This window comes from Colletotrichum fructicola (genome assembly GCF_000319635.2).
Source record: "Colletotrichum fructicola Nara gc5 chromosome Unknown KSG_Nara_v1_contig11, whole genome shotgun sequence".
Lineage (NCBI taxonomy): Eukaryota > Fungi > Ascomycota > Sordariomycetes > Glomerellales > Glomerellaceae > Colletotrichum > Colletotrichum fructicola.
This window is the reverse complement of record NW_027094061.1, coordinates 414,006-433,861: the sequence shown is the minus strand read 5'-3', so window position 1 is coordinate 433,861 and position 19,856 is coordinate 414,006. Positions and strand designations below refer to the sequence as shown.

At 56.1% G+C, this 19,856-nt stretch overlaps 8 protein-coding genes across 8 annotated transcripts; 6 read left to right on the top strand and 2 right to left on the bottom strand.

Moving 5' to 3' along the window:
- Positions 1 to 163: 163 nt before the first annotated feature.
- CGGC5_v016643 (UPF0132 membrane protein) lies at positions 164 to 909 on the top strand (the record flags this gene model as incomplete). Its single annotated transcript, XM_032037233.1, has 3 exons — positions 164 to 501; positions 642 to 806; positions 855 to 909. 3 exons carry the CDS (start codon positions 164 to 166, stop codon positions 907 to 909), a joined length of 558 nt encoding a protein of 185 aa, XP_031883905.1.
- Positions 910 to 1,576: 667 nt separating this feature from the next.
- On the top strand, positions 1,577 to 3,124 carry RPT5 (26S proteasome regulatory subunit 6A; the record flags this gene model as incomplete). The annotated part of the gene is made up of 4 exons (XM_032037232.1): positions 1,577 to 1,893; positions 1,951 to 2,366; positions 2,419 to 3,053; positions 3,104 to 3,124. 4 exons carry the CDS (start codon positions 1,577 to 1,579, stop codon positions 3,122 to 3,124), a joined length of 1,389 nt encoding a protein of 462 aa, XP_031883908.1.
- A 4,060-nt stretch (positions 3,125 to 7,184) lies between these two features.
- CRP (Cryparin) lies at positions 7,185 to 7,537 on the top strand (the record flags this gene model as incomplete). Its single annotated transcript, XM_032037229.1, has 2 exons — positions 7,185 to 7,430; positions 7,490 to 7,537. 2 exons carry the CDS (start codon positions 7,185 to 7,187, stop codon positions 7,535 to 7,537), a joined length of 294 nt encoding a protein of 97 aa, XP_031883850.1.
- A 1,969-nt stretch (positions 7,538 to 9,506) lies between these two features.
- On the top strand, positions 9,507 to 11,412 carry MSC1 (Meiotic sister chromatid recombination protein 1; the record flags this gene model as incomplete). Its single annotated transcript, XM_032037228.1, has 6 exons — positions 9,507 to 9,582; positions 9,648 to 10,010; positions 10,064 to 10,186; positions 10,238 to 10,296; positions 10,351 to 10,531; positions 10,586 to 11,412. 6 exons carry the CDS (start codon positions 9,507 to 9,509, stop codon positions 11,410 to 11,412), a joined length of 1,629 nt encoding a protein of 542 aa, XP_031883841.1.
- A 521-nt stretch (positions 11,413 to 11,933) lies between these two features.
- On the bottom strand, positions 11,934 to 14,439 carry TRL1 (tRNA ligase; the record flags this gene model as incomplete). Its single annotated transcript, XM_032037227.1, has 2 exons — positions 11,934 to 12,191; positions 12,244 to 14,439. 2 exons carry the CDS (start codon positions 14,437 to 14,439, stop codon positions 11,934 to 11,936), a joined length of 2,454 nt encoding a protein of 817 aa, XP_031883836.1.
- Positions 14,440 to 15,314: 875 nt separating this feature from the next.
- On the top strand, positions 15,315 to 15,983 carry CGGC5_v016638 (Ankyrin repeat-containing protein; the record flags this gene model as incomplete). The annotated part of the gene is made up of 1 exon (XM_032037226.1): positions 15,315 to 15,983. The coding sequence occupies one exon, from the start codon at positions 15,315 to 15,317 to the stop codon at positions 15,981 to 15,983; it is 669 nt and encodes a 222-aa protein (XP_031883838.1).
- A 41-nt stretch (positions 15,984 to 16,024) lies between these two features.
- On the bottom strand, positions 16,025 to 17,323 carry RPP40 (Ribonuclease P protein subunit p40; the record flags this gene model as incomplete). Its single annotated transcript, XM_032037225.1, has 5 exons — positions 16,025 to 16,527; positions 16,574 to 16,702; positions 16,753 to 16,917; positions 16,971 to 17,115; positions 17,180 to 17,323. 5 exons carry the CDS (start codon positions 17,321 to 17,323, stop codon positions 16,025 to 16,027), a joined length of 1,086 nt encoding a protein of 361 aa, XP_031883767.1.
- Positions 17,324 to 17,340: 17 nt separating this feature from the next.
- On the top strand, positions 17,341 to 19,514 carry TRM11 (tRNA (guanine(10)-N2)-methyltransferase; the record flags this gene model as incomplete). Its single annotated transcript, XM_066153548.1, has 5 exons — positions 17,341 to 17,354; positions 17,637 to 17,733; positions 17,789 to 18,016; positions 18,228 to 19,296; positions 19,354 to 19,514. 5 exons carry the CDS (start codon positions 17,341 to 17,343, stop codon positions 19,512 to 19,514), a joined length of 1,569 nt encoding a protein of 522 aa, XP_066006832.1.
- Between the last annotated feature and the right edge of the window lie 342 nt (positions 19,515 to 19,856).

Sequence of the window (19,856 nt, the reverse complement as noted above, 5' to 3'; positions counted from 1 at the left end):
TTCCTCAACAACATATCACCATCAACACGAACACCCCGCAACCACGACTTGCTTTGATCGTCGCACCCTCGACGTCCGTTCCTTTACGGCGAGCTGAATCTTCGAGCAAACATCGAGCGCAGCCCCGCTCCGACGAGAAGCGCCCCGGAGACCGAGCATCACGATGGACTTCGCTCCGTACCAATCCTCCCCGCCAGAGCGCGAAAGAGCTCTCTCCCCGCCGCTCGCATCGCCGCGCGCCTCCGCCGACTTCCGACGACCGTTCTCGCCCTACAACCAGCCCTCGCCGCCGCCCTTGCAACACCCGCAGCCTCAGCGCGGATGGCAAACGAGCCTGCCTGGGTCGTACCCTTCGGCGGACGCACATCGGGAGGGCGTGAGCGAGTTTGACACGAGCTTGGGGATCCGGTTGGACTACGAGGCCGCTTTGGCGTACCTGGCCTTCCCGCCACTTGGCGCCATCCTGTTGTTGATTGGGGAGCGAAACAGCGACTATGTGAGGTACGTGGAATGGGACACGGCGGAGGCATCTCGAGGTCCTGAGCATTGACCCGCGAAGGATGGCAACATGGCCGACCCCGCGATGCCTTTCAGTGGGCATGGGTGGCAGATGGTGTACAAGTTTCTGACAGGGGGCACAGATTCCATGCGTGGCAGTCGGCGCTGCTCTTCACGGCAGTCATGATCTTCCATTTGGTCTTCCTCTCATGGTCCGCATTTCTCATCTGGCTCTTCTTCATCGGGGATGTCTTCATGATGATCTGGCTGGCGCTGAAGGCATACCAAGATGCGGATACGCTGGATAGGTATGTTCATAAGCATCCCAAACAGGGACGTGCGCTTACAAGTCGCAGGTTCGAAGTCCCCATCATCGGGGCGCTGGCCAGCCGTATTTTGGACGACGAATGATTTAATGAAGGAGCATCCTGTTGTAAGATGGCAGCTATGCGGTGTAATGACTGGTTTTATGCATTTGCGCACATCATATACCCTTTTAATCGGTGGAAGATGGAAGAGCGTCCACGGGTGCGATGTCTAGTCTGGAGCTTGGCCCTGCGTCAAAATTGGGCTGGGATTTAGTTAGATGCGATAGCGAGCGACAATATCTTGTGTCGATTCGTTGGGCGAATTTTCAGAAGCAAAATAGAAATCAAAACATTCCATGAGACTAAAGAGGCGTAGCTCGTTCTTGATTTCACTTGGTCTTGCTTGCTATTGCAGATACAGTGCTGAGTACCGTATAGACACAGTCGGTGCACAGTAGCCGGATCCGGTCGGACTTTCCTCCTAGCGCTTTCCGGCCTGGCCACTCCGGCTGAACGCACAGGGCAGCTCCAGGCCAGGCTGATTACGCGACTGTTGCTTGCCTTGAGAGAGTAAGGTAGCTCGAGCCTCACGACCGCAGCTCGGAAGCTGTCCCTTTCAGACTCAACAAAACACCCACCTCACGACGAACAACGGCATTTCACCTCCCATCGCTATCACTCCTGACGCATTGACGATAGACACGGCGATTGTTCTCTACTTGACGATAATTTAGCACTTTTAATTCCGTCCGCCCGCACACCCCGCCACCATGTCGACCCTCGAGGATCTTGAGGATCTCGATCGTCAGGATCAGAACGAGAAGAAGAGAGATGATGGCGACAAGGACAAGGACAAGAAGAAGCCCACAGCCGAAGGTGATGCCGACATGAAGGATGCCGAGGAGGACGAGGAGGACATCCTGGACGACGAGATCCTGAACCTCAGCACCCAGGACATCCAGACCCGCAAACGCCTGCTCGAGAACGACTCCAGAATCATGCGCAGCGAACTGCAACGGTTGACGCACGAGAAGGCTACCATGGGGGAGAAGATCAAGGAGAACCTCGACAAGATTGCCAACAACCGGTATGCCCCTCCATCCAGCTGGTGATGACGAAATGACTGACTTGCATGCTCCACCAGCCAATTACCCTACCTCGTTGGTAACGTCGTCGAACTCCTCGATCTTGACCCGACCGCCGAATCATCTGAGGAGGGCGCCAACATCGATTTGGATGCCACCCGCGTCGGCAAGTCGGCAGTTATCAAGACCTCCACCAGGCAAACCATATTCCTTCCGTTGATCGGTCTGGTCGACCCTACGACCTTGAAGCCCGGCGACCTGATCGGAGTCAACAAGGATTCCTACCTTATTCTCGACACTCTGCCTGCCGAATATGACAGCAGAGTCAAGGCTATGGAGGTTGACGAGAAGCCTACGGAGAAGTACACCGATGTTGGTGGTCTGGACAAGCAGATCGAGGAGCTCGTCGAAGCTATTGTCTGGCCCATGAAGGAGGCTGAGCGCTTCAAGAAGATTGGCATCAAGGCGCCGAAGGGTACGTTACAGTAGCGCTATTTCGTTGGACAAGACAATACTGACTTCACCAGGTGCTCTGATGTACGGCCCTCCAGGTACCGGAAAGACGCTTCTTGCCAGAGCTTGCGCAGCGCAGACCGATGCCACCTTCCTTAAGCTCGCCGGTCCCCAACTGGTGCAAATGTTCATTGGTGACGGTGCTAAGCTGGTACGAGACTGCTTTGCTCTCGCCAAGGAGAAGGCCCCCGCCATCATCTTCATCGACGAGTTGGATGCCGTCGGTACGAAGCGTTTCGACAGTGAGAAGAGTGGTGACAGAGAAGTGCAGCGCACCATGTTGGAGCTTCTGAACCAGCTGGACGGTTTTGCGTCAGACGACCGCATCAAGGTCCTGGCCGCCACGAACAGAGTCGACGTTTTGGACCCCGCCCTGCTTCGTTCAGGTCGTCTCGACCGAAAGATCGAGTTCCCCCTGCCGAACGAGGAGGCCCGCGCGCAGATTCTTAAGATCCATTCCCGCAAGATGAAGGTTGACCCCGCTGTCAACTGGGGTGAATTGGCTCGCAGCACAGACGAGTTCGGAGGTGCCATGCTTAAGGCTGTCTGTGTGGAGGCTGGTATGATTGCCCTGCGTATGGGCAAGAACAAGATTAGCCACGAGCACTACGTGGATGCCATTGCCGAGGTGCAGGCCAAGAAGAAGGACGTAAGTGTTATAGCGAGCCACGTGATTCCAATTGTACTGACTTGCACCAGACGGTCAACTTCTACGCTTAATCCATCCAAGTGTTGGATGCCGCTGGGTATCTGGGTTTATTGCTTCTGGCGGGATTGGGGCATAGAGGATTCGAACGCGATAGACAACATTGTACGATTACCACGGACACTCAAGCGGCCCTATAGGAATGGAAAGCAGGGTTGGCGAGCCAGTATGATCCGGATCGTGATGCCGTGATGTTGTTGTTTGCAGTGCATTCGGGTCTACTGACCATCGAACAGTGAGGCCTCTCGCCAAGTGGCGAGTATGTTGGGCACTATTGCCGTCTAAACACCACGAAGCAGACGGGAGAGTGCCCCGAATTACTGTCGTAAAGCTCGAAGATCACCAGAAGATACGCGTGTCAGCAACCACGCGCCTGTGCTATGGTGGCCAGATCGACGAAACGCCAGGAACATCGCGGAGTTGCCGCTCCTCGAGGTTACCGCAAGGCGAGACCTTGTCGAGCTGATGACGATCGCATGCGAGAGTCTCGAAGGGCTTGGTAGCGGTATGGCTTTGATGGCTGCACAGATTACCTTCTCACTCCGTACTACCTTGGTTGTTGTAGGCTCTCACTACTTCATCTCGCCATGATACTACGCCGTTACGTACACATCGGTCTGTTTGGGTACAAGCAACCACCAGAGTCAACGCTCCAGCATTAAGCAGCCAATTGAAATGGCCAATGGCTAGCCAAGTGGTTTAATGCCCTTTGCGAGGTATAACGCGTGGCGCTATCCCGCTCGCCGTTATCCGTCCTCGAAGCGCTTGTCGGCGGCGCAAATAACACGACGTCGACCGTTGACCTTGTTTTGGACGGGCGATCGTTGCTGCATCTGGGGTCGCTTCCAGGGCGATCGAGGGGACAGGGGGCCTCAAGATGGCAGTCATGCCCTAGTGCCTCAAGTGTGGCTTTTCTCCTATTTTCCTTTGCAAGATTGATCTCGGTTCGCTCATTTGGGAGCTTGGCTGCCTCTGCTGTGGATGAATCGGTGACGATGGAATTGCGGTGCAGAGGTGATGAGAGGAGTGATTGGGGTGACATCGCGGGAGGCGAAATGTGCGAGCCCATGCAGCAAGGCGAATCAACCACCCCGGCCTCTCCGGCGCTGGAAACATGGTGCAGGCGGCAGACTTCTCTGCACGCAGTAATGCAGTGTCCCAAAAAGTTGTGAGTTGCGAGTTGTCTCTTTGGGTGGTGTGGTATTGTCCCGTCGTTGGGGGACGTCGTTGCGGCTTCAAGTGAGCGGTACCGACGGTTCGGACCAGGCTATGACGTGATTGCAGCGGTGCACGCCTTCGCCCCTCTTCGGCGATTTTTCGACATCCAAGGCGGATGAAAGCTGTAAGAAGCTTACTTGACGGCGTGTATTACAACCTTCTAAGTTTCTGCGACGGCGTCGGATGGGGAGCATGTCACGGTAAGCCCTACGAACTGAGACATTTTGCGGCCCCCGATCTGGGAACGGCCCCATTTGCCGGTGCTGCGGCGGCGGCGTCGTACATGCGTCCCCCCGACTTTCTCGTGCCGGATCGAAGGAAGGATGGTGCGTGGTGATGAGGTTGTGTAATTTCTTGCCCCTGGAGCCGATCGCCATGATCATGCATGTTCCCAGCAGAGCTGAAGTCGTCTGAAAAATTCCCATCTTGCTGTTCATCGCATTCTGTTCCTGCGGGTTTGTTTCCATTATTATCAACGCACGTTGCTGTTGATGGCGATTTTGGACGCATTAGACTATGTAAAAGGCGAAGATGTGCTGCTTGCTGCATTACAGCTGGTCAAGGACCTGCTCGCCGTGGGGAACTAAACCATCGTGGCGTCGCCGATCGGGGAGGGAACTGAGCCACTCAGCCACGGGCGTCACGGCGTAGACACGAGGAGATCGTCGACCGTTGGGAGGAAGAAGTCTTTTTGGAGGTAGGGACTCGGTGTGATGACGCCGGCCACCTCCTCCGCTTTCCAGAACATCAAGGATGGGGTCGGGCTTGCGGCAGGGTAGTGTGTGTGGTGTGTGGTTGTGGTGGTGCGTTGGGTGGGTGCCGGCAGTTAAGACGCAGGGGAGAGGCGCATATACCCCCGCTTCCGCGTTCTCGACCGTCGTCAGAGGACGTCCAACGACACGTCGAGGCCTTGGTCTGTGGTTTGCTTTGCTCTTGGGCTTGGAGGAAGTTCGGTACGCTAGTTTGGGTTGGGGTGTGGTTCCATACCGGTTTGTCTCCCCAGTGTTGTCAAAATCATATCATGTCTAATTCCCTTTTGCAGAGGTATTGTTTGGCTCCTCTCGCCGCGGCACGTTGCCGTGTTGTTGATATCCGCAAACATTTTGCCTTCGGCCCCGGATTTCTCGTCTGATTGTTGCATTTTCAACAAAGAGGATAAGAGAAAGGGGTGGAACAACCCGGCTGAGTGGGAGGTATAGAGTGCTTGCATTCGAATTACCCGACGCCTTGCCACTGCAACACACTGCAGTGACGATCGCATTTCCCTCGAAGCGGTTCGGTTATTGTATGCTACCTTGTTTTTCTCCCCTTGGGCCTTCGGGGCACCTTCCCAAAATCCTGTTCATGCAGATTTGTATGCGGTTTGCGAGGCTCGTTTTCGTCTGTATGGGTTGACGTATGCGGTGCCCCTGAGAGTGACAGGGAGTCTCTTTCAGGACGTCCTGGCTACGCTACCTACCGGCGAGGGTTTGATCAGCCGGCCGTTTTCCGTCATGCCAGATTTGGACAATGCGGGTTGTCTGTGTACAGGGAAAAGCCCATTGTCTCGGCGGTCTGGCGTCTGGCGGTTTGGCGCCGAAGCCTCCTGGGTCTCGGTTGCATTCCGTGGCTGCCGCTGTCGTCAGTCTGGACCGCGAAGGTAGGGTTCTTGGTACCGATATCTTGTCACCTGTCATCCCCTCCTGTCTGAGATTCGAGGCTGTCGTCACCACTTGAGAGCGTTTCTGTGCGTGTCACATTGCGGTTTGTCTGATGTCGACCAAGATCGGCAGAGGGTTGTTTTCTATGGTTTTCCTTGTTTGGAGACCTTGCCTTCTGCGCCTCGTGGAGTTCAGGTCGAGTGGCCACACTTACATGCCGGAGTCGAGGATGGAGCCGGGGGCATTTCGACTGCAGTACACTGCAGTGGCATTTATTTGCCCTTGCGTTTGGAGAGTGGGTTGCTCATTTGTGCCTGCGTCTGGTTGCTTTGGTGCATCGTCCCAAGGCCCCATGTGGATGACCACGTAAATCCATCCTCTTCAGGAGAATCGCCCCGGAGCCGTTTGTCTTGTGTACCCCGGTCCAACGGCGTCTGGGTACTTCACAGTAGCCCTATTTCTCCTCCTCGTCCACTTATACGCCTCGTCCAGTAAGATGAAGGCATCGAAGCCCCTCCCATTCGGTGTGTGGGCAACGGCAACCTATGATATCAAAGAAGGCGGCTGTTCATCTGCCAAGGTCACGGCTAAGCGGCCTCCTAACTGCATGTGGCAACCTCTTCAAGGCTCCATTGGAGATTCAGGTACCGATCTGATTAGTCTCCTCGAGGGAGCTGGTGTGCTGGCATGGATGGGGTGACTTTCATCTCCATCCAACCACGGCACCCCGGTGCGTTCAGCAGACGTGAAGAGGTCTCAGCTTATCGAGAGCCAGGGATGAGGAGAAGGAGGAGAGCCCCATGAGATCGACAGAGCCGTGGTCGTCACTCCACGAGCTTCGAGAGGTGGGCTATATCCAGTTCCAGATTATGGATGCTGGGTTCTATCACGATGTCACCCCAGCCGGGGGGGCTGCGATGGCAGCGCGAGCGCGTCCTGGTTTGCGCGCTGCGGACGATGGAGCATCGTCATCGAGAGGGAGCCCCGTGACGAAGGTCAAGACTGTGTATTCTGGGCTCGTTCTGGTTATTGTGGAATGTGTATAAAAGGCAACGTCTTGTCCAGGTAAATGGTCTCGTCTCTCCTCCTCATCAGCCCATCGCCAGTCTTCAACTCTCAACTCTAAAGAGCCTTTAGCTTCAAGCTTCAAACCAGCCTTCGTTACCTACCAATCGTTATTCATACCACCAAACCACCTCAAATACAAATCATCACAATGCAGTTCCTCGTCGCCGTTGCCGCCCTCTTCGCCAGCGTTGCCGTCTCGGCTCCCCTCGACGAGCGCCAGGCCTACGTCGCTTGCTCCGGCCTCTACGGCACCGCTCAGTGCTGCGCTACTGACGTCCTCGGCGTCGCGGACCTCGACTGCGGCAACCCGCCCGAGACCGTGACCTCCGCGGACAACTTCAGCGAGGTCTGCTCTGCCATTGGACAGCGTGCTCGTTGCTGCGTCTTGCCCATCGTAAGTTACCCTTGATGAAGACAGTCTTAGCTTGAACAAGATGCTAACTATGTATACAGCTTGACCAGGGCATCCTCTGCAACACCCCCACCGGTGTCTCTGACTAAATGCATTCCATGAGAAATGGACGGAGTTATAAGCTATTCTGAGCTATCAGGCTGTACGATGTTGGACGGTGTACTTGTACAGATTCGAATATTGGGCAACAATTGAGATACCTTGGGAGGGAATACGGGCTAAGGGTTGGTGTCACGAGAGATGGAAAAAGCGCCGCTGTTATGCGGCTGTATAAAACTTGTCTAGTTGGAATAAATTTCCTTGATCGCAGTCGGAGCTACGCCGTGCATCTGGACCTAGTACCGGCCGTCCATGATCGACCATCCCGGCCAAATCGAGACCCATCCGGCGGAGGCACCGTGAACCCATTCCAACGGCACCGGAAACTTAGCAGCAACCCGTCGCTGGAGGGATGAGAGACCGCGGGAGCTACAGCCTTTCCGCTCCTGATGACGGAATATCGGAGAGGGGGAGCGCGTCGGGCAGTGACGTTATGGACCGGTCTAGGCCCCCGTCAAGTTTGGGACGAATCCAAGGTGAGGAAATTGGGAAATTCGGTGTCGGTGGAAGCATGTGAGTCTGGTTTGTGCATCCCGACGCACAGACCGCCAGCTGGCAGCGCCTGCGCTACCCCACAATCCCGGCCCCGTCCGTCCCATCATTTCAACCAGTGGCGGTGCGTGAGTGGCTACTTCTTTTTTCTGATGGGCATGGCGTTAGCTCAGTATGACATCACCGGAGCATTTGGTCTTGGCGCCAGCCATTGCGGTTGCTGTGAGACTCAGACAGACAGCTCCAAGCTACCTACCAACTCCACGAATACCGCCACAGCATCAGAATGGCACATGGTGAGGCAGATGAACACCTTTGTTGAAGCCAGCCTGTCTCCTCGGCTTAGGGGACTCACGATAACAAATAACCCGCAGACAGCATAAATGGCATCCCGTCTCTCCCCAGTTTTCCCATCAAAGTACGGTTTCACCACCGGGCTCAAAACTGACCTGCAACCTTAATGTCCAGCGCCATGCACGCGCCGCCGCGGGTACGTATTGGGGCCTAAGAAGGCGGCAGCCCACTGACAGGGGGGAGCTACGTCATGCTGCGAGGAGGCAAGCTCCCGGGGAGCTCTGTGAGTGGCCACAGCAGCAGCTCCCGCATCGTCTTTTCAGCAGATCATCGTGGCATGTGGCCTGTCCCGGTCGATGCCATTGCATTGAATTGACGTGATTAACCGTAAATTGGGTGCCTGCCCTGGTTCTTTTCCTCTGTTTTTTCAGCTGTTAGTAGCACTTCAGTGCCACCGAGCCACAGACGGGAGAAGGGGCGGGTGCACAGAAGCTCCAGGTGCGATCAGATCAGAGGAAGGAGCATACATCACATCAGACATGGTGCTTCTTGCCTGCCACTGGACTCTCCCTTGTATGCAGAGCTCCTTCCCCATCCCCCACATTGCACTTGCCTCCTCTCGTCCAATCTACGCTACCTACGTAGATATGAGCTCCTGAGGCAGGAGGGCATCACATTTTTATGTACAATAGGCATGCAGCCTCTCTGGTCTGGGCAGGTACGTATGTATGTACGTACATGCAGCACCAGCACCAGCACCAGCACCACCAGCTCGAGAGCAAGACCAGCACACCGGGCCAAATGCAGCCACAAATTCCCACAAACGCAGTGCAGTGACGTGATGGATTTCTGACGTTAGACGTGAATTGGATACCTAGGTCCCGTCATTCATGGGCCACGGCCACGCCTTCCCTCCGTGCCTCCCTGTCGTCAACCCTCCACCAACCGCTACCCACGTACACCAATACCTTGCACACCTATTACGTCTCGCATCAAACAAAACAAAACCCCTCCCCCTTGGCAGCTTTCCACATTTCTCCCCTTCTGCCTCACTCTCACAATAACTTCACCTTGTGTTTCTACTCTCTACTCGGTTCTTCCAGCCTTTTCATTTTCGTGATACCCCCTCCCACTGCTCCTGCTTCATTGGAAGACTGACAGCAGACCGCCGCTATGCGTTTCCTCCCCGCCGTCCTCACGGCTCTGGCCGCCCAGGGCGCCGTTGCCAGCTCCTGGTTCTCCAAGGCTGGTAAGTACACATTCATATCGACATCTCTGCTTCTTGTAATCACGAGACTGATTCCAAATCTGCAGCTTACAACAAGTGGCACGAGACGGAGCTCGAGCGTTGGCTCTCCGACCACGACATCCCCTACCCCACTCCCGCCGACCGCAAGGATCTCGAGAAGCTCATCGAGAACAACTGGAATGACTACGTCGTCTCTCCCTACAACTCGTGGGACGCCGACAGCCTGCAGAAGTACCTACAGACCAAGGGCGTCGAGACCGAGAACGCCGCCAAGGCCAACAAGGACTCTCTTGTCTCCCAGGTTCAGAGCACCTGGTATGAGACTGGCGATCAGGCTCAGAATGCCTACCTCAGCGTCAAGGACTGGATCCTGGATACCTGGACCGACAGCCAGCTGAAGGCTTTCTGCGACAAGCACGACATCCCTGGTATGGACACCCGAATCTTGACACTGAATGAATAACCACTGACATCATTGTAGTTCCCCAGCCCCGCCAGCGTGACACCATTCTCTCCAAGGCTCGCTCCAGCTATGAGACCGTTGCTCAGAAGGCTGGCGAGACCGCCGCCTACCCCGGTAACTGGTTGTACGAGACTTGGTCTGGTAAGTTCAGCAAGCTGTCGCTGCTATATTGTTATCTCTAACAATACGCAGAGTCTGATCTCAAGGAGTGGCTCGACACCCACGGTTTCCCCGCTCCCCAGGTCACCAACGTAAGTTGAACCGATAAACTCATTGCTCAAAACCAAACTGACATCGTATGCCAGCGCGACAAGCTCATTGCCTCCGTTCGCCGCAACTCCCGCCTTGCTTACCTCAAGGCTCAGGAGCAGGCCGCCAGCGCTTCCGCATCAGCCCAGCAGGCATACGCCACTCTGACTGATATGGTCATTGACGCTTGGAGCGAGTCCCAGCTCAAGGAGTTTGCTGACAAGAACGGCATTCCTGGTATGTGATCTGATCAACCTCCTTATCAATTTTGTTTAGTCTAACACGCCCCAGTTCCCCAAGGCACCAAGACCAACGAGCTCCGCGCTCTCATCCGCAAGAACCGCGCCGACTTCCTGAACAGCAACGTTGCTGGCAAGGCCTCCAACGCCTTTGGTGCTGCGACTTCCAATGTCAACCAGGCTGCTGCTCAGGCCACCGATGGTGTTTCTCGCGCCGCTCAGGAGGCATTTAACGAGGCCGTTGGCACTTGGTCCGAGAGCCGTCTCAAGGCTTACCTCGACGCCCGTGGCATTCCCGTTCCCCAGGGATCCAAGACTGATGAGCTCCGTGCTCTTGTCCGCAAGAACCAGCACAAGGCTGCTTCCGGCTGGTCTGCCTGGACCTTCGACGATTTCTCCGTTGAGAACCTCAAGAAGTACCTCTCTTCCAGCAGCGATGCTACTGCCAAGAAGGCTGCTGAGAAGAAGGATGCCTCCCGTGATGAGCTCCTGAGCGCTGCTCAGTCTGCCTACAGCTCTGCTTCCTCTGCCGGCGGCACCAGCTACGCCTCCGTCACCAGCTACCTCAGTGCCGCCACCGACTCCGCCAAGTCGAGCGTCTTTGACACCTGGAGCGAGAGCGAGCTCAAGTCTTACCTCGACAGCTACGGCGTCAAGGTTCCCCAGACTTCCACCGTTGATGAACTCCGTGCCTACGCCCGCAAGCAGTACACGTACTTCAAGTACGGTACCTCCACTCCCTCTGAGACTCTTCTCGCTAAGATCGAGGAGAACGCCAAGGGCGCCTGGAACTGGGTTACGAACCAGATCGGTCTTGGTGCTGACGCTGCGCAGAAGAAGGCTGGCGAGGCCAAGGAGAAGGCCAAGCAGGAGTTGTAAATGTATCCTCAACTCTTACCTATCTAGCACCATCACGATGGTGAAGGTGGCTTCACAAGTCACGGACTTACGACGGATGACAAAATTTGGGTTTCCGGCTTGCTTTTAACGACTTTGCGCTTGGCTTTGGCATGGTTCGAGGGTTGTTCTACCCTCAGGACCCATGGGTAGTGTTGGCATCGGACTATTTTTCGTTTGCCCCTTCTGCTTCTGGGGCCCAGGACTGTACACTATCAAATAGGAATGAAGCATAAGGTGATAATTTGCCTACCTCTGTCTGTCCACGCGTAACTGATGTGAATCTGCATTGATTGTTTCTGTGTCGTGCACCAACAACTTCTTTACTTATCGATGCGTAACTATGGTTTTTGATTTGGATGCATTGCGTAAAACAAATTGTGACTTTTGATATCTTGGCTATTCATGTGCGTTGAGCTCATGTCCTCATTACCATGCCATGCGACCTCTCATTTTCACTTGACAAACGCCTACTTTCTGGGGTTCCTCCTCTGGGGAGGACGCTATCTGGAAAGGACACCCCTGACAACCCCATGCAAGTTCGGCTTGTTGTCAAAGACCAGCTCGTTGATACCTGTCTCCTCGCCAGTACCCTGCTCCAGCCAGCGCGCCAACAGGTCGTTGCTCTCTTTGGGCTTGACAGTGTCGTCACGAGTGCCGACCGTGATGTGGGCCACAGCATTGGTGCACCTCCAGAAGCCCGAGTTGCTCGGGTCAACGAGACGCACGACGATCGCCATGATACGGTCGTCGAATACCACCTGTTTCGGTTAGTCTCGATATCACAGTAGGAGGGTTGTGTGTGAGTCTTACCCGCTCCATGTCGACATCGCACTGGCCCAAGGAGGGAATGTCAGCCTGGTTCTCGACCTGGCTTTCTGCGGCAGCGTGTGTGCTGAGGTACTCCTGCCACAACTCCGGGTGCTCTTTGGCGCTTGCGCGGTGCATCAGAGTGACATGGAACTTGGGCTGTACCCGACGTGTCTGAACAAGCTGCTTGTAGAAGCGCGCGAGAGGCATGCCCGCCTTGTTGAAGGCGCCGTCGAGGACGCCACGAACCTCCTGGGCCGGGACGTCGACAGACATGTACTCGAGGGGCTTCTTCTTCGGCTTCTTGGACTGTTGCTGCTGAGGCTGCTTGCGGGGGCCACGATCAGGGATGTTCTGCTTGAACTCGGGCTTGTACTCGATGAAGGCGGACTGGATGACCTCGTCGAGGCGCTCGGCAGAGGGTACCTCGGGGATCAGATTGGGGTACATCTTGCGGAGTTCAGTGATGACCCTTTCGAGATTGACACGACTGCCAGCGATAGGGTCGAGATGGATCACGTTGTCGAAGCCGTTGTCCGGAGGGGAGAAGGCGGAGACGGGCTCAAAGCGGCTGACGAACCCTTCCATCACACCAAGGAACTTTTCGGCATCTGTGGCGGCATGGATGGTCTGATGGTTGTCACCGCGGGCGAGGACACGCTCCTGGGTTATACGGCGGACTTCGTCAACATTGCTGTCATCGTGGTTGAAGTAGAGAGCGACAAGGCGGGCGGTCTTATGCTGGAGCTTGACATCGGTGATGAGCTGCTTTCGCTCGTGCTTCTGGGCGTTGTTCCGGTCGGCAACAACGACGGGCGTATCCTTGAGAAGGTCCAGTACCATCTTGGTGAAGCGGGGAGGACGGCCCTTGCCCGAGATGTTGTCGTTCTGAACATGACCCCAGTTGAAGAGCTGCGTGAGAGCAACCGCGATCGTGGTCTTGCCGCATCCGATGGTGGCGATGGGGCAGAGAATCACATCGCCAGTGACATCACTATTGACGTTGGAAGGCTCTTCGAGCTCGAGGTTAGCTGCGTCGGAACCCTTCATGTTCTTGAAGGCGAGGAAGTCGTTGCGCAGGGCGATGATGCCGTGGTTCTGCTGGTAGAGTTTGCCGAGTTGAGGATCTGCCTGGAGGCGACGGCGGGCGTAGAGAAGGTACTCCTCGGTAATCTTGACGTGCTTCTTGTACTTTGGTGGGCGGCCAGAGATCATGGCCTTTGTGCACTCTCTCCACTGGCGGTACATGAGGTAAGGTTCCTCAAACTTGTACTTGAAGAACCAGTCGCGGTAGGCGGCCTTCTCTGGGTTGTAACTCTCCTTGCAGCGAATGACAAAGCCCTCTACGTCGCGGCCGCCGTGGGCACCGGTCTCTGCCACATCTTCAAGAAACTTCTTGACCTCGTTGACGTCCTCCATTACGATCAATCCGACCTGCTTGAAGCCCCACGTGTCTCCGAAGCTCTGGACTACGGCGCTGGGGTATGTTGCGAACTCTGGCAGGTTCAGGTTGATTCCGTGGATGTACAGACCGGCCTTGTCCGGGCCGTACTCGAGAATATGCTCCTCAAAGGAGTCGTCGCAAAGCTCGGCTACTGCAGTGGCATTACGATCCCTCAACTCGCGGGCCAGGTCCTCCTTCGTCTTGCCGATAGCAGCCAGTTGCTTCTCGAGTAGACGCTCGCCAGCAGTGGCGTGGCTGAGCTCTGCGTCGGCGCGGTCTCCCGTGGAGTGCTTGCTGCACACGAGCAGTGTGCCATCCTCCAAACCTGAGATGAAGATGATGCAGCCGTTCTCCTTGAGAGTGAGCTCGTAAGGTCCGGCTGTCCTGCTGAGGATGTTCTCCCACTTTGTCTCGTGGACCTCCTCGACGTTAAAGAACTTGTCGTAGCCGCGGGTTACGATCTCGTGCTCGTTTTGGCGGTTTCTCGTTGTGAAGAGGCCGCGGGCATATGTGGGCAGACCGCGCTTCTTGTAGTCCCACTCCTGCATCTTCCAGGAGTCCACCTTGATCCCATCCTGGGACCCCTTGACGGAGAAGGAGTTCTTTTTGCAGGAGAAGCTGGCAGCGCCCTTCTCCTTGCCGCCCTTCTTCGTCGCAGCCTCCAGCGCCTTGACCATGGAGGACACCTGCTGGACATCCTGGGGGACGTAGGGAGCCTTGGGCATCACTGCCTCGGCCGTCACTGCTGTGGCCATGGTAGCAGTGAAAATGTGAGTTATTCTGAGGGAAGCTTGTCTATGAAAAAGAGAATGAGCCCTGTGGGCGATGAACATGTAGAAGAAGGCGGCGGCTTGTCGTCTTCGTCTCTTTTTGCTTTTGGTGCGGAAGGCCAAAGAATGTAATAGTGATGGTCTCACTTGAAGTTGCGCCCCGAGAAGAGGTGGGAGACGATCTGAGTTTTGTAGAAACAGAGAGAGGCCCCGATTCCTGGCCGTTGGATTGAAAAAAGGAGCTACAGACGAGGGACACACGAACAGGAGGTGAGTCACTTTCCCTGTCCAGAGTTAGAACGAACCGCTCCAACCTATTTCCCAAATGGCCTCAGCCAGACGTGTGGCTTCACCTTTGAAGAGTCCTCAAAAAGGCTGAAAGTAGCAGTCACGCCGTGGCTCACGCGCACAATACTGGGGATTGCGGTGCTGCTGCCTGAGGTGAGATCCAGATACGGGTGTCCAGGTACGGAAAGTGAGATGCGCTTTTCCAGGCTTGGAGGGGCTGAACGAGCCGCAGGAAGTGGCGTGGGTTGTCGATGCCCTTGCTGCAATCTTTTGGCGCTTGGAGGGGCACAGCACCCCTGGAAGTACGCGATTCTCCCGCAAGCGGAAGGCGGTCACAGCGCATTCAGAGGGGTTGCTACCTGGTTGTGCGTCACACCGGGAGCTCCCCGCATGGCAGAAAATTTCCTGGTGGTTTTTTCTCACAGACGGACATTTTTCGAAAGCTAAACGGTAGTCAGACTGCGCCACGACCGACCGCATATTTTGGCCTCATCATCTCCACGAAGCCGAGATTGCATTACACAGAGCTACAAATCTACCCTGCGAAACCGAAACCCAAACAGAACGAAACAATGTCTCCTAACCCGTACCTCCTCGCTGCCGACAACCCGACGGCCCTGCTGGCCCTCCTCCGCGAGAACCCCGCCATCGCCTCGGGCCAGGATGAGCACGGTTATTCCCTCGTCCACGCCGCCGCAAGCTACAACCACCTCGAGCTCCTCCGCGCCCTGATCCGCGAGTTCAATGTCGACGTCAACATCCGCGACGAGGACGAGGAGACGGCCCTGTTTGTCGTCGAGACGGTCGACGCGGCCAAGTGTCTTGTCGAAGAGCTTGGTGCCGACATCAACGCCAAGGGCTCCGAAGGAATCACCGCTGCGCAGAAGATCGAGGGCGAAGGAGACTTCCCGGAGATCGCCGAGTACCTGAAGAGCGTCAAGTCGCACAGGACAGCCGACGCTGTCGAGGAGCACCAGAGAGAGGCCGCCGAGACCGCCGCCCCACCGGCAGAGCTGCCGCCCGTACCCGAAGGCCTCGCCGTGACGCTCGGCACCATGGACCAAGCTGAGGAGGTCCCCGCCGAGGTCGACCCCGAGTTCAAGCGCAGGATCGAGCAGCTTGCCGAGAGAGAAGACTTCCACACCGCCGAGGGACAGGCTGAGCTTCGCCGACTCGTTGAAGACGCCATTCTCGACCAAGGACTCGGCGATGAGCGCAGCGTGCGTCAGAAGCAGGGCTAGCCTTTTTCTTCCTTTCTTCTATATACAAAAGAGAACCAACCTTACTCGTCGCCCTTGATTTCCCAGAAGAGGTAATGGCCAGGCGACTCAGGGGGTCGGAGGAACGCCACCTCGGTGCTGTCCCCGACCAGACCCTTGGAGAAGGAGGTTGCGCTCAGCGAGAACCAAGCTCGCGAGGGGAGCGCGACGAGGGCATTGATGAGTACGCTGCGGACCCAGGCGGGGGTGAAGAAACCTTGCCAGGTGATCTTGCAGATCTTGTCATGCGAAGGGGATGCAGAGTCGAGAGGTGTTGGAATTTGATAGCGAGACAAGTACGGGTCGATGTTATCGCCTGCTGCGACGCGAGGGCTTTGGAGGCGAATTAAAGAGAGCCATTCATACGTCTCTGTCGCATAGTTTTCGAGGCCGGGTCTGTCGCCGCTCTCAATGACCTCGCTGGGGAATGTGAGGGGCGCCATCTGAACCTGACAGTCGGTGACGACAGACGGCTCGCAGGTGTATCTTGTTGGAAAGTACTGCTCCAGGGGGTCTGGCGAGGGGGCTGATTGACGTTAGCATAGCCTGTGAAAGGAGGAAACCGTACACACTGGTAGCTGTGGCGTTGCAGAATAACCACGTCACAGGCGTGTTGAGAGCATTTTTGCATGCGTACAAGAGTCTGTCGAAGCCCTTCTTCCCGTGAAGCATCGATGGGTCTCGTAATTGGTAGCTCACCACTGGGAAAATTAGCAACGCCCTGCTTGAGAATTCAAAGTCTGTAACAAACCCCATCTTGGCTTCAAGCCCCTTTTCCCTTTGACTCCGTGAGGCTTCCCCACCAAGCCAGCCCGCTCGTATGACTCCTTGTCAAGATACATGGTGAGCAGCCCTTCGCGCAGGGAAAAGACACTGTCCACCGTCGTCTTGCCTTCCGACAACATGAGGATATTGCCTACTTTGTCAGTCATACAGTGACGCAACTCCAAGGTGTCTGATTCGGCGTACCCCTCTTGATATACTCGGTGAAAAAGGCTCCGTCAAGGACCTGGCCGAGGGTCATGACGACCCTGTGAAATGTCGGTGGAGCGAGCTCCTTGGCCAGCTTCTGGTGCACCAACTCATAGCACTCTTGAGGCAAGATGAGATCAACCTGAGACTTCAATCAGCTGTGTGCTCATCCAAAAGCATAGTGCCTTCAAAAAGTGATCCCGAACCTTGTGATTGAATCCTTGACTCAGAATAGGCGCCCACGGCTTGCCCTTGATTGGCAGCTGCTTGGGCTCGACGTGAGCCATCGTGCCGTAGCTCACGAAGCATTTTGGCGATTGGTAGACGCTCGGTGCGGGGAACGAAAGCATGCTGAATGGTTCTTTACATGCAGAAGTCGAAGTATGTGGCTTTTGTGGAAAGCGATTTCCAGATATAAGGCGTGTTGAAGGACGCGATGAGAGAGAGCTCGACAACTCAAAAGTGAGAATTGCATCTGAAGCTAGATCCACACCAAGTGTTTTCCGATTGGAGGAAAGGCCCCACATTATCCGCAGCGAACCGCAAATCTGGGAGTTGTCTGGAAGCAACAGTCTGCCTTTCTACGCCCAGGAGTGTCTCGAGCCAGTGTCATCCTCCACCAAAAAAGCCGTCGCAAATCCACACAAATCCCAATCGAGTCAGAGGTGCAAGACGGAGAGAAGACGACATTTTCACCAACAACACCTTCATCTCAGAGTCAATAGCTTCAAGAACGAAACTCAATACTTGGAACAGCGCCGTGAGTAATAAGACCGGATTTCGTCCGCTGGGACCCCGGCTAACACCGCCAGCAGCCCAAATCACAGCGCAAACGAGGGGCAGATCATCACCCCGCGCCGCGCCAGGATTTTTTCTCCGGCGACTACTGCCCCTCCTTTACGGCTTTTGCGCCAACGACAACCGCCACGATGGAGTATCTCGTGCGCTTCTCTCAGGCCCACGAGTCGTTCCGGCTGCCGGAGCTCCAGGCTCTCGCTGATCTTGAGGGGATTCAGATGAAGGTTGTGGAGTACAGCGCAGAGGTGAGTGTTGGTCTATGTCATGAGGGGCTCATATGAGCATCTCCAACCACTTCACGATGTTGCCCATGAAGATTGCTGGAGATGTTCTATAACCAACGACTTTCTTACACTCAAACATCCGACATTGAAACTCCCATAAAAGTCATCCTAAAAACCAACTCCAAATTCCACATGACCACTCACCCAGCCAATCTCACTAACATCCTCCCAGACCCCCTTCTGCATCATCACCCTCCCCTCCCCAGACGACGCCCCCCGCCTCGTCGCCCGCTCCCTCCTCACACAATCCATCCACGCCCTCTGGGCCTCCTCAACAACCTACCCATCCCTCCACGAAACCCTCAAATCCCTCTTTCCCTCCTCCACCCCGCCTCCAACCCCCCTCTGGTCCCCCTCCTACGCAACCGCCTCCTTCCGCTTCAACCTCGACACCTACCAAACAACCCGCCCCCACGCCGACTTCATCGCCCTCATCAACTCCTTCAAATACCTCCCCCTCGCGGGGCCCATCCGCATGAAGTCCCCCGACATCGAGTTCACCCTCTTCGAGGACTGGGACCTCCACGGCCTGGCCCCGAAGCGCATCTACCTCGCCCGCCTCCTCGGCACCGGCGCCCGCCACCTCTCCCTCACCTACGACCTCAAGAAGCGCGGCTACATCTCCACCACCTCCATGGACTCCGAGCTCGCCCTCGTCACCGCCAACCTCGCACACGCAGCCCCCGGCAAGCTCTTCTACGACCCCTTCGTCGGCACCGGCTCCTTCCCCATTGCGTGCGCCCACTTCGGCGCCCTCGGCTTCGGCTCCGACATTGACGGTCGCTGCATCCGCGGCGCTGGCGGCGAGCGCTCCGTCCTCGGCAACTTCGCGCAGTACGGCCTGCGCCACCGCGTTGGCGAGTTCTGGACCGCCGACCTCACCAACACGCCCGTCGTCCGCTCCGGGAAGCGCCGCTGGCTCGACGGCATCGTGTGCGACCCGCCCTACGGCGTGCGCGAGGGCCTGCGCGTGCTCGGGTGCAGAGACCCGGAGAAGACGCCCTGGGTCGTCGAGGCGGGCAAGACGCGGTACAAGGACAAGGACTTCATCGCGCCCAAGAAGCCGTACAGCTTCCTGGCGATGCTGAACGACATTCTGGAGTTTGCGGGCGACACGCTCGTGGACGGCGGCCGGTTGAGTTTCTGGATGCCGACGGCGAATGACGAGGAGCAGGAGATTCCCGTGCCGGAGCATCCTAGGCTTGAGCTGGTGGTTATTTGCGTGCAGCCGTTCAACAAATGTAAGTCGTCGCCCGTCCACCCTTCTTTGACCAGGTTGCATGCTAAACCGACAACAGGGTCACGGCGGCTCATCACGTACCGCCGCATTCCCGACTCGCAGGTCGATCCGGAGAGGTTAGCCGCGTACAAACGCACATTCGTCGAGGGAACAACAGCAGATGAACTGAACCCCTTTCGGCGGGGCTACTTCACCAAGTTCGAAAAGGAAGAAGCCTAATAGAAGAAGAATAAACATGTACAGCAAGTCCCCTCCCTCCCGTCTTTGATGATGCCTTGTGTCCGTGCCTGATAAAAAAAAAGTAATACTGTTTCGCGCATGTGGTTATGGCTTTCCCTCTCCTCCTCTTGACTCTCCCGTATGTGGTCATAATTCCCTTTGCTGCTTGCCTTGAATTATCTCCCCTCGTCGTTCCCAAGGCATGTCCCAAGGCATCGTCGTTTGATATCATTTGTCAAAAAAAGGCACCGAATGCATCCAACCAATTCCAGCAAGCAAACTCCCGCGCCGGATGACTCTTCTCCCCGGTGCCGTCGGGTTTTGCGCTCGTACCTCTGCTCT